This window comes from Phyllostomus hastatus, unplaced genomic scaffold (assembly GCF_019186645.2).
Source record: "Phyllostomus hastatus isolate PE091 unplaced genomic scaffold, TTU_PhHast_1.1 phas_contig_64, whole genome shotgun sequence".
Lineage (NCBI taxonomy): Eukaryota > Metazoa > Chordata > Mammalia > Chiroptera > Phyllostomidae > Phyllostomus > Phyllostomus hastatus.
In genome coordinates, this window is record NW_025333928.1 from 9,111,495 (window position 1) to 9,126,188 (window position 14,694).

Sequence of the window (14,694 nt, forward strand, 5' to 3'; positions counted from 1 at the left end):
ATCACAATTGTTGCCACTTCTACTGTCCTACACATCTCAGTGACACTACCTGTTATCGTCTAAGCTAAGAAATGAGGTCAGCCCCATCTTCCTTCTCCCCCAAATTGTAGCTCCTTAGTCTGTCCACTGCATCCCTCCCCTCTCATCCCTCAAGGCTTCTTTGCTGCTTTGGATCCTTTCATCTGGCTTCTAAGACCCCTAGTGGTCTATTGCCTGATAACCTCCTGCTCTTTGTCCCTGCCTTCCACCAGTAAAGGTTTACAACCTGTTAAGTCTGGGAAGCAGTTTCTGGGGCTCTGTGCAGTTCCCTATCCCCATCTCTTTGTTAGCCTTCAAGACCACCTAAAATGATCACCTCTGAAGTTGAGGACTGCATTAAAGACCTAACCAACAATCTTTCTCCACGAAAGCTCTAATGACAATGGCCTGCAATTGTCTATTTACTATTTACTTGAAAGACAGACAGGGGTCTGTCTTTCACTGGCTGTCAGATACTTACCTGAAGGAGTGGAAATAAGACTTACTTAACTTTAGGATGTTGAGCTTGAAGATGAGCTGACCTAATAATAATGAAGCACTTAAAGCTCTAAACACAGTGGTATAAAATATTGTCTCTTCATTACACACTGAGCTCCATGAAGTTCATGCAATTCACCAATGCCCTGCGGAATGTAATGCCTGTTTGATCACAAGTGTGCTATATTTATGGACCCTTCTAGATAGGACTCCACACATACAAAACCAGTTCCAGGTAGGCTTTTGGGTTTATATCCCCACTTGGTTCCATGAGAGTTCACCTAAGTTGCCTAGTCTGGGGAAATCCCCAACTTGGCTCCTCCCCCCAATCACCTCAATCACGGGCTAGGGCCAGGTGAGGATATACTTCATTTACTAGCACGGGCTGAGGACTTGTGAGGGGAAGTGAGCACGGTTCGCAGGGATCCGCACATGTCCCAGTACTGGGAAGCCAGGCCTTCCATCCCACCCTCTCCCAAACCAGGGTGCCGGGGAGTAGTCCATCACGTTAACTTAGCCCCGAAGGGTTGCAATCCTCAGAGTTGGTTCAGGAACACTGGTGTACTGGACACTAGCACCCCACAGCCACCAGACTAGAGATCAGCTGCTCTTACACTCTGGGCAATGCTCGGTGGCAGTGCCGGCCGTAGCTCCAGGGGGTAGCTTGAAGTCTCGCCCGCAGCCAGCGCAGATGTAGAGACGGCGCCGCATGTGCGCACGACGGTGGCGAATGAAGTGTGAGCTGAGGCGGAAACGCTGGCCGCACTCGCCACACGGGTAGGGCCGCTCGCCCGTGTGCGTGCGGGCATGCTCCGCCAGGTTGGAGCGGTGCCCAAAACGGCGGCCACACACCGCACAACGGTGCGGCTTCTCTCCAGTGTGCACACGCCGGTGCTTGGCCAGCGCTGAGCTCTGCGCAAAGCGCGTACCGCAGTCAGCGCATGCGTAAGGCCGCTCACCTGTGTGCGTGCGTCGGTGGCGCGCCAGGCACGAACTGCCACCAAAGGCACGTCCACAGTCTGGACAGGCATAGGGCTTCTCGCCCGTGTGCACGCGCAGGTGCTGTGCGTAGTTGGAGCTCTGCGCGAAGCGGCGACCGCAGTGTGTGCATAAATAAGGCTTTTCGCCAGTGTGGCGCCGCCGGTGCTGCCGCAGGTTGGAGGCAGCCGAGAAGCGCTTGTCGCACTCAGGGCACTTGTAGGGCCGCTCCCCAGTGTGCGTGCGGCCATGCTTGGTCAGCGCCGACTTCTGCGAGAATCCCCGGCCGCACTCAGTGCATGCGAAGGGTCGCTCGCCAGTGTGCGTGCGCGAATGCTTGGCTAGTGTGGAGCGGCGAGCGAAAGCCCGGCCACAGTCTGGGCACGCATGTGGGCGTGCCGGATCGGCAGACGGCGCTGGAGCCTCGCTTGGGACCTAGGGGAAGAGAAGGGATAGGTCAGTCCTGACCCATATAGCCTGAGAGCCAGGGACCTAGGTGTCTGAAAGCTGTAATCATTCAGTTTGCCCTATGCAAAACAGGAAAGCAAGGGTGCCGGCCTCAGAACGGCTGTGCGCATTAAATTACATACTACATTAATGCACATGTCACAATGTTCAGAGTCATGCTGGCTACTCTTTATGAATTCAACAAATATTTATTAAGGACATACAATGTACCAGACTCTATTCTAGGCACTGGGGATTCAGTATTGAATTTTCTAAATTCCTGCTTTTGGGAAGAATGGATAAGGAGTGCTGGTGGTAGGGGGACGCCGCAAATTTAATAAGATTAAGAAACTACTGGTGTAACATGAGCAAAGATCTAAGAGAAGTGAGAAAGCAGGCTACAGAGGGAACAGTGAGACCCTGAGGTAGGAGTTTTGCAAGTTCCAGGAAGAGCAAGAGAAGGTGCCTAGGGCAGAATGCATGAGGGGGAGAGTAATCCATGGGGTGCTCCTGGAGGGGATCTCTCAGCTTAAGGCCTTGCGATATGAATGAGATGCGGAACCATTAGAGGAGATATCAGAAGGTTTTGAGTAGGGACATGACCAGATCAGACTCATTTCAAAAGCCTCCATCAGGTTGCTGGGGGTTGCAGAAGGCAAGAGGGCAGACGCAGGGGGCCCTTGGAGGAGGCTACTGTACTGCAGTGTCTAGCAAGAGAGTACAGTGGCTCAGATCCAGGTGACAGGTGAGAAGTGAAGGTGGTGAGAAATGGTCTGCTTCTGAATATAATTTTGCCATTTGAGAAAACAGATTTGATCAATAGATTAGATAGGAGACATAAAGAAAAAGGAGTCAGAATTACTCCAAGGATTTGAATTTGGCAACTACCAGGATGGCTGGGGAAGAACAAGTTGACATGTGAGACCTGTCACATTGAGGATGACAGATGTGATCTGTCATTCTCGACACATCTGGAGCTCAGGAGATAGTCCTAGACTAGACATGTTAATTGGGAAGCCATCAGCCCATAGATGGTTTTTAAAGCCTTGAAACTGAATAAGGTTACTCAGGGAATGGGCAGTGAGAGCCTGGGGAGGTAAGGGTAGGAGCAGGATGGTGTCTTAGAAGGCAGGCCAGGAGAAAATCCAGGCCTTTTAATAATTTTGAAGATCCAGGATCCACCATTTTTTAAGCTGTGAAGAAGGCAAGGGTAAAACCCAAATACAATTCTGAGGCCTAAACTGAAAATGAGCCAGGTTCATAAAGTCTGGGCTTCTAGAGATAAAGTCAGAAAAAGAAGTGTTCTGTAAAAGGCAGGTGAAGGGAAAATGTATTAACAGTATTAATATGTTGTATTATGTTACTATTTTGTGTTAACAGTAAAAACAACATGAATATTGAGGGCATACGGCTCCCTCCCTAGAAAAGAGAAGGCTAATCCCTGCAAAAGTCATGCCGAGTATTTTCTACTGGCCAAGCAATTATGCACATTATTAATTCATGAATGAATAAATATGCAGCACATATGAAGGACAAGACAACATCAACTTCTCCCCAGAGTAGTTATTACAATATTATTTTATTTTTTAAAAGATCATATTTATTTTTAGAGAGAGGGGAAGGCAAGGAGAAAGAGAGAGAAATATCAATGTGTGGTTCCCTCTCTAGCACCCCCGATTGGGGTCTGGCCTGCAACCCAGCCATGTGCTCTAATTGGAAATCGAACCAGTAACCCTTTAGTTCACAGGCCGGCACTCAATCCACTGAGCCACACCAGCCAGGGCACAATATTATTTTATAGATATGGAAACAGGTTAACAGAGGCTAAGTGACAGCTAAGGAGCAATTAACACCTTATTTTTCTTATTGCAATGACAGCAAATTCAAGGTCTTGAAACCTGGATAAAAGGCAGTCACTTTTTGGTAACTCAGAAATTGGAACAGAAGGCAGTTTGAGAAATTAATGACCAGCCAAGGGAACTCTACTTTAAACGGTACACAGAGTGGTAATAGTGATCCCAACATTACAGTGTGAATCTTCAACAATGCTATTTTATATACATTATTGTATTAAATCTTCCTTTCACCCCCTTGAGTCAGGTGTTATCTTTGATAATTGAGAAAACTGAGGTGTTCCCTGACTGTGTAGCTCAGTTGGTTGGGTATCATGCCTCAAAGAGAAAGGTTGCTGGCCTGGTCCCTGGTAGCAGCATGTGCAAGAGGCAGCTGATGGGTGTTTCTCTCACACATTCATGTTTCTCTCCCTCTCTTTTTCTCTGTCTTTCCCTCTAACAATAGATAAACAAAATTGTGGTGGGGGGGGGGCGGGAGAAGGAAGAAAGAAAACTGAGGCACAGGAGATGAAATCCCCATAGCCAGTGGGGGTCAGGACCCTTAACATGCAGTAGGCTACACTGTACTTCCCTGCACTTGCACAGCCAAGATGTGACAGAGGACGGACTCCAAGTCCCTGCTACACTCCAAGAGGGATTCAAAGTTAAAACTACAAGTTCATACTTTAAACTGAGAAACTCCCCATAGCAGATTTGGCAGTCTGAATTCAAGGTCATACTTTCCTGGTTTTTGACACTTGCCCGGTCACACTTGCCTGGGTTTTGACACCTATTGGTTTTATTTCTACAGGTCAGCCCTTGCAGAGAGAACTTTCCCTATTATGTCTGTATTTCTTCTGGCCCCTTTTTCTTTGGCACCCTTCTTTCAGATGACTTTGACCAGCCTGAGGGCTTCCTTAGGCTGGGTTCACTGACTTAGGAAGAACTTCTCCACACAAGTGTTCTTGGTTATCTGCAGCTCCAGGACAGGGGCCTTGGGTGCTCCAGGGACTCAAGGTAAGAGGGGCTGAGCCTAGCTCATTGAGACCCCAGGCAAGTCACCTCCTTCCCAGGCCATGGTGAACCAAGGAAGGTGAGGCAGGCTAGGTGAGATCAAAATTACCAAACTTGAGGTATGCACACATCACAGGACACAAGAGGATTCTAAGTCTTCTGTAGGCACACTTTTATCTCATTATAGTCCTTATGTATTCATTCTCACAGATATTAGAAAAACAATAGACAACGTGAAACCCACAATTCCATCAGTAATATGGTGTGGATGAAGGTGGATTTAAAGAAGAAAAGCATTAAGTAAATGAGGCCAGCAGGGGAGCGACTTACATGGTGACTGGCAAATACGAGACTAGGTGGTCATTAAAGGACCTCACCTGTCTTAAATTCTACAACTACTAGATTTAAATGAGAGTAAATGGTATCTGCACTATAACAAGAGGGTACCAGCCCTGACTGGTGTAGCTCAGTGGATTGAGTGTGGGCTGCAAACCCAGGGGTCACCAGTTTGATTCCCAGTCAGGGCACATGCCTGGGTTGCAGGCCAGGTCCCCAGTAGGGGGCACATGAGAGGCAACCACACACTGGTGTTTCTCTCCCTCTCTTGCCCTCTCTAAAAATACATAAATAAAATCTTTAAAATAACAATTACAACTACCATTTATGGAGCAGTCTATGTGCCAGGGACTGTGCTATGTGCTTTTCACCCCTGTTTTCATTTTAAACTCTCACAACCCTTTGGGTTAGGTATCATGAGCTCCACTTCATAAATAAGGAAATAAGGCTCAGAAGTAAAGCGACTCTCCAGGGCCCTGCAGCTAATCAATGGCAGAAGCAGGGTCTGAACTGGAAGTCTGCCACTGTCAAAACACCTGTTCTCTTAGTCATGATGCAATTCTATCTCACAAGTTAGAGGTCACTCCCTAGGGAGGTCCCTCCCTCCCCTGGACGTTTTCAGAAACCCCTTCTTTTCAGCACCAACTATAAAATGTGGTGCCTATCCTCCATCCCCTTGCTGCAGGAAGTGTGGTCCACAGACCAGCCGAATCAGCATCATTGGGAACTTGTTAGAATCTCAAGTCCCACCCCAGACCTGCTGAGTCAAAATCTTCACTGCGACGAGATTCCCAGGTGATTTCCATGCATGTTGACATTAGACACTATCCAGAAGAGAGTGGAGAAACTCCTGGAGAAAGCAGATGGAAAGGTGAAGAGGGTTTTACAGGCTGAAAGACCACATGTGCGAAGTCTGAGCCTGGGCCCAGAAAACGTGCTCAGCCACAGTTCTCCAGCCGTTTGAAGCTGGGGCACAGGAAGGGGCTTGGGTGATGAAGCCAGTACACGAGTCCCATGGAGAAGATTTTGAATGCCACCAGGCTTCGGAGCCAGGACTTTATCCTGAGGGAAACAGAAACCCATGGGTTTAAGGAGAGGGAGAGGGGGGAGAGAAAGAGAGGATTGGATGTGCAGAGAGCCCTTTGAGGAAATCTCTGTATTCATTAAAGAGATTGGCTTTTGACAGGCAGTGAGAGAATGCTTCAGCCCCTCTGTGGAGCATAATTAAGGCCTGTCCCGGACAATGACTGGCCTTAGGACTGGGTGACAGCTAAGAGTTATAGGATGTCAGCACTGGAAGAGGCTTTTGAGATCACTATTTTCATAGAAACTGGGATTCAGGGACACCACACTGCAAGTTGATGAGTTATGTTGTGGGCACAGTGCAGTGCTAAATGTGTATGGAGTGTGTGTGAGTAATCCTCATTTCCACCCTCTTCCTCCAAATGCAGTCACCCAGATGACACTTAGACTGGCTTTCAAACATCTGATTTTCAACATCTCATTTTACAGACAAGAAAGCACAGGCAAAGCTGATAAACAGTGTAGTCAGAATTTGAACCAATGCTTTTAACTGCTCCAGGTACCATGTACAGTCTGTCCCCACTTACATCTCATGACCCTCCACCTCCCCATCCTTAGCTCCAGCCAGTCCAGCCAAGGTGCCCAAATATCCCCTGCTTTCCGACTTCTCTCCACTGCTGTCACTACCTTAGAGCAAGCTACCAGCCTTATATGGCCTGTTCTTCCCACAACAGACAAGAAATCTTCTAAATAGAAAATCTAAGTTTTTCTTCTGATTTGAGGCTTTGGATAACACGGCATAACTTCACACAACGTGTTAAGTTCCTATGCTGGCTCTCAATGCCTTTTACTCTCGGGGCCCCATCTCCTCTGAGCCTTTGCTTTTGTTTTTTCCTCCTCCTGGGATGCCCTTCCTCTGCCTCCGTTTTCCAAATCCGCACTAAGCTTTCTCTGTAAAGCCTGCCCCACTGCCTTGAGTTGGCTGCCCTCGATGCTGTCTAGGCCTCTCTATTGGTTTCCCCTTTCACCCCCAGACCCAGGATTCAGCCTAAAAAGGCCTTTGATAAAAATGAGTTGAAAAACCTGCAGAAGGAACATGAGGCAAAAAGACGTTGCCTCACTTGCCCAAGGTCATACAGCTGATAAGTGATGAAGATGGAAATCCACTCTAAGCTCTGGAGTCTGAGGGTTTTTTTTACTTTTTAAGATTTATTGATTAATGATTGATTTACAGTGAGGGAAATAGAGGTAGAAAGAGATGGAGAGAAACATCAATTGCTTGCCTCTTGTACCCACCCAGGGGACCGAATCCACAACCCAGGCATTGCCCTCACCAGGATTTGATCACTTAACCTTTAGTTCTCAGAAAGATCGAGAAACTAAAGTTGGCTGGGTGTGGCCCAACCAAGCCACACCGGTCAAGGCTGGTGTCTGAGTTCTTACAAGAGGAATGGGGAGATCAGGAGATCCACAGGATCAGAAAAGTCAGACTAAGTTAGAATGATGGGCCAATGAGGCCTAAGGAAAACAGAATTAAGTAGTTCTGTTTTACTGGAGGAAACCCAAGCTACAAGCAGCCTCTGCCTTGTGTCCATCATGCCCACTAGGGGGCAGGAGAACTTTCTTTCGCAGAGATCTGGCTCCAGTGCAGGAAGAAATCAGAACCTGGTCCCAGACACCTGGCCCAATTGGAGTTCTCCAGCGATAAGCAGAGTTGCACTGGCTGCGGGTGGGAGTTCGGGTCTTCTTTATTTTTTTCATTCTCACCCGGGGATATTTTTTCCCCATTGCTTTAGAGAGTGTAAGGGAGAGGAAGAGAGAGAGAGAAACATGGATTGCTCCTTCTTGCATGTGCCCACACCAGGGACGGAATCTGGCAACTGGGGTATGTGCCTTGGCCAGGAATCGATTCCACGACCTTTGGTTCAGAGGACGACACTCCAACCAACTGAGCCACACTGGCCAGGGCGGCAGTTAGGGTCTTGAATGGGGAAATCTAACTCATATTCTGATATTAAAACACCGCTCTTAATTTTTTTAAAACTACACTATTTAAACCTTCATCACCCTCAGGATGAAACCCAAATATCCTATCTGACCTGCCAAACACCCTAACCTCATCCACACTACAGCACGGCTGAACCACCTGCACTCACTTCTCCCAGTGCCTCCTCACTCACTCACTCAGAGCCACTTGAAGTCCTGTTTCTTCTGTTTGGAGTAGTCACCCACTTTACCCCTCACTCTTCCTGGTCTCAGATAAGCCATCTCTTTATTAACTTTGAAACCCTGGGCCAGTCACCAAACTGTCCAGTATCCTGGGCCTCAGTTTCCTCACCTGGAACAAATACTACCTATGTTATAGAACTAAGATGCTTAAAATAGTGTCTGAAGAATAGTAAATGCTACCAAGAGTCAGAGGTCACTGTTGCCTAACCTGGACCTGCCTCCACTCAAGTCTGCATTAAGCTCCCAGCGCCCACCCTGGTGCCCGCACTCATCATACAGAATTGTAGCTGCGTGGTTACTTAGCAGTCTATCCTGCTACACATCAGGCTCCATGGGGAACCAAGGATAACATTTACTCTCCATCACCCAGCACAGAGCTTGGCACAGTAGGTGTGACATCTGTCTGACGTCAGCATGGGAAGTGGGGGCACAAGGATGCTTTGCCAACCCTCAGATCCTAAACCTGAGATTCATGGAAAAGTAGGGACAGGATCCCGGCTTCTGTAGCATGGAGACTGGAACCGAACCAGGTCAGGGGAAACGGGGCCCCAGAGTGTGGGACACGTACCTCCTTGTTGTCCACAGGGATCTTGAGTTTCACCACCTCATACTTCTCCTCGCCCTCATCCTCCTCACCCTTCACCAGCAGCACCATCTCCTCTTGCATCTCTTCTTCCTCCTCCTCCGTCTGTTGTTCGCCGGGCATCTTGGTGTCCTGGGGAGGGCAGCTGAGTCAGAAGCTCAGGACCCGCCCCCCACCGTGGCCCTGGCCCAGGCAAGGTGGTGTAGTCCTGGCTTCTCTAGCCCGATCCTGGTCTCTGGGTCTGGCCCTCTCCCCTCTCACCCCAGCTCAGCCGTAGGCACCAGCACTTCCTAGGGACCAGCTCTGAGAACACTCGTTCACCCCACTTATTCCAGCATTTAAGACCCTGAGCAGTTCGAACCTCCAGTCCCAGCAAATCGCCACCCTCCCGGTGCTCAGTCACTCTCCCGCGCCTGGGTCAGCGGCCTAGTACCAGCTGGAGGATGGATCCAGGCGGAAACCTAGGGGATGGCGCACTCACCGCAAATTCCGCGCTCGCGCAGCCCCAGGCCGGGGTTCGGGGTGGTGAGGGTATTCAGTAAGACCCCCGTTCTGGGGGCGGGGCAGCCTAGGGAGCGCGCTGTCATTGGTCAGAAAACTTAACCCCGCCCTCTAGGGGAGGGATCCAGAGGACCCAGATGTCCGGGCCGAACTGCCCCAGGAGGATGGGAAACTCAAATCCAGCGCCTTCCTATGTCCTTCAACGCAAAAGACCCCATGCCGCTCCACTCGGTCTTTCAAGGTCCTCGCAGTCCGGTTGGAACCTGCTACCTTCGAGGCTTGTCCTCCGTGGCAGAGGACTCGGAGGTGTAGTCTGCGGCCGGGCGCGTCCGCTCCGCCCAGACTAGGCCACGTGCACTCCAGCACTGGCCAGGGCCTCAGGGTGGCGCCCCGCCTGGAGGGCGGACCCTGTTACCTCCTCACTCTTTCCCTTTCCTATTTTGCTGTCTTTTCTGCTTTACCGGGGGTCGCTTTTCCGGTCATCTGGTCCCTGAGATATCTTGCTCCTTGAATACATACTTACTAAATCAACCGCCACAAAAAGATACCGCTGACCCGTTTTGTATTGGGCCTGCTAAGTGCCAGCGTTGTGCTAAGAGCTTCGCACACCTCACGTCTTTTTAAAAAGATTTTATTTTTTTTATTTTTAGAGAGGGAGAGAACGTGGATGTGTGGTTGCCTCTCGCATGCGCTCCATCAGTACCGTGGACAGGCCCTAACACAGGCATGTACTCTGAGCGGAATCGAACTGGTGACCTGTCGTTTTGCTGGATGACGCTCAATCGAGCCACGCCGGTTGGGGCCACCCTAAGGGTCTGTTGTTGTTGTTGTTTTGTTGTTGTTGTTTTAGTTAAATATAATGGGACCTTGCTGGTGTGGCTGAGGACCAGGAGGTTGTCGGTTCGATTCCTAGTCAGGGCACATACCTGGGTTGCAAGGCTGGGTGCCCAGTTGGGAACCTTTGAGAGACAAATGATTGATGTTTCTTTCCTTCTCTTTCTCCTTCCCTTCCCCCATCTCTAAAAAATAAACATCCCTCTGTTCTGTCGACATTAGTCTCAATTTCCATTTCTGAAAGTGGAGGTCATGATACAAAATTTAAGCATGCTACTCTATAAAGCGGCTAACAGCCGCACAGTGACTGCACATTACAGATGCTCTGTTCACCCTGCCTCCTTCCCACGATAAGTCGTGCACTAGAGGAGCACACACACTCACAGAATTCAGGGGGATCTCTGATCTGGTCCCAATCCTGTGTTTTTGCAAAATCAACAACGGATAACAATGTTTTTTATCGACTACGATTTAAACTCTGTGATTAAAAAGATCTAAAATTATAAATAAAATGTTTTAAAAAATGCATTGGGGTAAAATATCACCACCCAAAGTCTAGTTACCTTTGGACACCATATATTTGACCACCTTTACCCTGATCCTCCTCTGCCCACTCCTTTCCCCTCTGTTCTCTCTATCTGAATTTGTTGATTTCTTTTCATATGCACAAAGGCGGGTCCATTTTACAAAGATGGGGCTAATAGTTCTGGGAAGTAAACTATCCCTGACACCCAGTAGCCTAAATGGAAAATTGATAGCTCACAGTCCAAGTCCAGACCACAGAAGTATCTTGTTTGACCCTCAGGGTGTTTTTACATTAAAAAAACACCTTTAAAAAAAAGTGTTTAACACATTTTTATTCCCAACATTTCAAAAGTGGGATAGTTCATGTAAAAACTCTGTATTTCCCATATCTCTTTAAAAAGACATCTAATTCTTCCATTTTATGAATGGGATAACTAAGAATCAGGTATGATGAAAGAAAAGAGAAATAAGCCCTAGCTGGCGTAGCTCAGTGGATTGAGCACAGGCTGTGAACCAAAGCATTGCAGGTTCGATTCCCAGTCAGGCCACATACCTGGGTTGCAGGCCACGGCCCCTAGCAACCGCACATTGATGTTTCCCTCTCTCTCTTTCTCCCTTCCCTCTCTAGAAATAAATAAAAAATAAAATCTTTAAAAAAAAAGAAAGAAAAGAGAAATAACATTCAGTAAATGCTTAAAATCCCCACATCGCCTTTACAACTCCTGTGTGAGGATCAGTAACAGTATCTCCCTTTGACAATTGAGGGAACTAAAGCTTGGAGACAGACCTCAAGTAATTTGTTCTAAGTCATATAGCTGGAACAGATTCCAAAGCTGGTGTTCTCTCTGTTGCATTAAGCTCTCTCTCACAAATGAGGTTACATGAGGATTTTGGTAGCAGAGCTCGGGACACAAACCCCGAGCCTCAGTCCTCAGAGCCTGGGACATAATTTGAATGTCGGGATTACATGTGGTCAAACTTGTGTTCTTCCCCAGAGCTGGCAAGAGGTGGCAAATGCCAGGATACTCAACACTCAGGATCCCCAAAGCCACTTTGATTGTGTTCATTCTTTCAAGTATTTATTGAGCCCTACTAAGTGCCTGGCCCCATTCTAGGTACTGGAGATGCAGTAGTGACTAAAACAGACAAAAACCTTGACTATTATGGTCATTGTAAGGGTATAAAAAAATGTCAACTACAGCCCTGCCCATGTGGCTCAGTCTGTTGGGGCACCGTCCCACACACCAAAAGGGTTGTGGTTGCAGGTTTGGTCCCCAGTCAGGCTGCGAATGGGAGGCTGCTGATCGATGTTTCCATTGATGTTTCTCTCCCTTTCTCTCTAAAATCAATAAACATACCCTCGGGTGAGAATTAAAAACATCCAAAACTGCAAGCAATAAAGATAATTTCAGATACTGGTCAGTGCAAGAAGGAAATAGAGCAAGACGATGCACTACTAGGGAGTGGTTTGACGGGGGACTTCTTTAATGTGGGCAGGGGCTGCATCTCTGAGGAAATGATATTTGAGATGCTTCCAATGATGAGAAAATGTTAGCCATTTGTAACTCTGGAGGAAGTGTGTAGTTCTAAACAGAGCTGCAGAGGCCTTAGGGTAAGAAGAAGCTTGGCATGTTTAAGAAAAAGAAAGAAGGCTTGTGTGGCTGGAGCCAAGTAAGTTAGTGAGGGAAAATGTAGTGTGGCAGGTGGAAGAGAGGTAGGCGGGGACCAAGTTCTGGCTGGAACCCCACCTCTAACAAAAGGCAAGGCTTGCTTGCCCTGATCAGAAGTCAGTGAGGAGACCCTGCTGGGAGCAGGAAGAGGGTTCTGCTGTGGAAGGACTTGGAAACGGATTCTTTTGAAAAGGAGGACAATGACTCCATCCATTTGTTTTACAAACATGTACAAATATCTAGCTGGAATTGGGGATAGTTCCTGTTTTTTGATAATCTTAGAGTCTAGTAAAGAAGACTGTGATAAAAAATGCATGAGCCCTGGCTGGTGTGGCTCAGTGGACTAAGTGCCAGCCTGCGAACCAAACGGTCATAGGTTCAACTCCTAGTCAGGGCACCTGCCTGGGTTGCAGGCCAGGTCCCCAGTTGGAGGGGTGTGAGAGGCAGCCGATCCATGTATCTCACACACAAAGAAACATCAATGTTTCTCTTCCTCTCTTTTTCCCTCCCTTCTCCTTTCTCTAAAAATAAACAAGTAAAATCTTTTAAAAATACATGTAAGTATTTATAAATAACTTTTCTATATACACGCAAAGGAAACCATAGGTGTTCTGGCAGACTCATGGGGAAAGTGAATAACTCCCTTGAAGGGAGTGGATATTGGGTGCAGGCCTCACTGAGGAGATACACGCGCAGGACCTTCAAAGGTGAGTAGAGATTTGCCAGATTGACAAGGGAGTAGCAGCTTGTGAGATTATAATGTCTTGTGAGGAGCTCCCTGTGGTCCAATGACATTTCACTAATGTATTTAGTGAGGCCTATTGTGTGCCAGGCCCCTTTCAGAACTGGGAGGTTGAAGTTGAATTTGGAAAAAGCTACCTTACTCATCACTGTGCACTTCACTATTTGCCTTCAGCCTCACTGGAACTTCAGTTCTTGAATCCCCAGGGACTTGGTACATACTCTTCACTCTGCTTAGAACATTCCGCCTCCCATCCCATTCCCCTCCTCCTCCTTTCTTACTTATTCCAAGTCACTCTTTTTTTAAATATATTTTATTGATTATGCTATTACAGTTGTCCCACTTCCCTCCCTTCACTCCCCTCCACCCTGCACACCCTCTCCCACCCACATTCCCTTCCCCAGTTCATGTCCATGTGTCATAAGTTCTTTAGCTTCTACATTTCCCATACTATTCTTACCCTCCCCCTGTCTATTTTCTACCTACCATCTATGCTACTTATTCTGTGTACCTTTTCCCCCTCTCTCCTCCCACTCCCCTGCTGATAACCTTCCATGTGATCTCCATTTTTGTGGTTCTGTTCCTGTTCTAGCTGTTTGCTTAGTTTCTTTTTGTTTTCGTGTGGTTGTTAATGTGAGTTTGCTGTCATTTTGCGGTTCATATTTTTTATCTTCTTTTTCTAAGATAAGTCCCTTTAACATTTCATATAATAAGGACTTGGTGATGATGAACTCCTTTAACTTGTCCTTACCTGAAAGGCACTTTCTCTGCCCTTCTATTCTAAATGAAAGCTTTGCTGGATAGAGCAATCTTGGGTGTAGGTCCTTGCCTTTCATGACTTGAAATACTTCTTTCCAGCCCCTTCTTGCCTGCAAGATCTCTTTTGAGAAATCAGCTGGAAGTTTGATGGGAACTCTGTTGTAGGTAACTGCTTCTTTTTCTCTTGCTGCTTCTAGGCTTCTCTCCTTCATTTTAATCTTGGCTAATGTAATTGTGATGTGCCTTGGTGTGTTCCTCCTCGGATCCAACTTCTTTGGGACTCTCTGAGCTTCCTGGACTTCCTGGAAGTCTATTTCCTTGGCCAGAATGGGGAAGTTCTCCTTTATTATTTGTTCAAATAACTTTTCCACTTGTTGCTCTTCCTCTTCTCCTTCTGGCACCCCCTATGATTTGGATGTTGGGATGTGTAAAGATGTCCTGGAGGTTCCTAAGCCTCTCCTCATTTTCTTGAATTCTTGTTTCTTCATTCTTTTCTGGTTGGATGTTCCTTTCTTCCTTCTGGTCCACACCATTGATTTGAGTCCCAGTTTCCTTCCCATCACTTTTGTTTCTCTGTACATTTTCCTTTATTTCACTTAGTGTAGCCTTCATTTTTTCATCTAATTTGTGACTGAATTCAACCAATTCTGTGAGCATCCTGATTACCAGTGTTTTGAACTGTGCATCTGATAGGTTGACTATCTC

At 47.4% G+C, this 14,694-nt stretch overlaps 1 protein-coding gene across 1 annotated transcript; it reads right to left on the bottom strand.

The window, feature by feature from the left end:
• Positions 1 to 748: 748 nt before the first annotated feature.
• LOC123825497 (zinc finger protein 771) lies at positions 749 to 9,790 on the bottom strand. The gene is made up of 3 exons (XM_045848926.1): positions 9,440 to 9,790; positions 8,944 to 9,090; positions 749 to 1,929 (listed from the first exon to the last, which is right to left on the bottom strand). Exons 2-3 carry the CDS (start codon positions 9,079 to 9,081, stop codon positions 1,117 to 1,119), a joined length of 951 nt encoding a protein of 316 aa, XP_045704882.1. The 5' UTR covers positions 9,082 to 9,090; positions 9,440 to 9,790; the 3' UTR covers positions 749 to 1,116.
• Positions 9,791 to 14,694: the final 4,904 nt, after the last annotated feature.

Bases quoted from the DNA above. Each gene is read 5' to 3' on its own strand.
- LOC123825497 (XM_045848926.1), bottom strand. From the start codon at position 9,081: ATGCCCGGCGAACAACAGACGGAGGAGGAGGAAGAAGAGATGCAAGAG. The intron at 1,930-8,943 runs GTACGTGTCCCA...CTCTTCCCCTAG, and splicing joins TCCCTGTGGACAACAAGGAG to GTCCCAAGCGAGGCTCCAGC.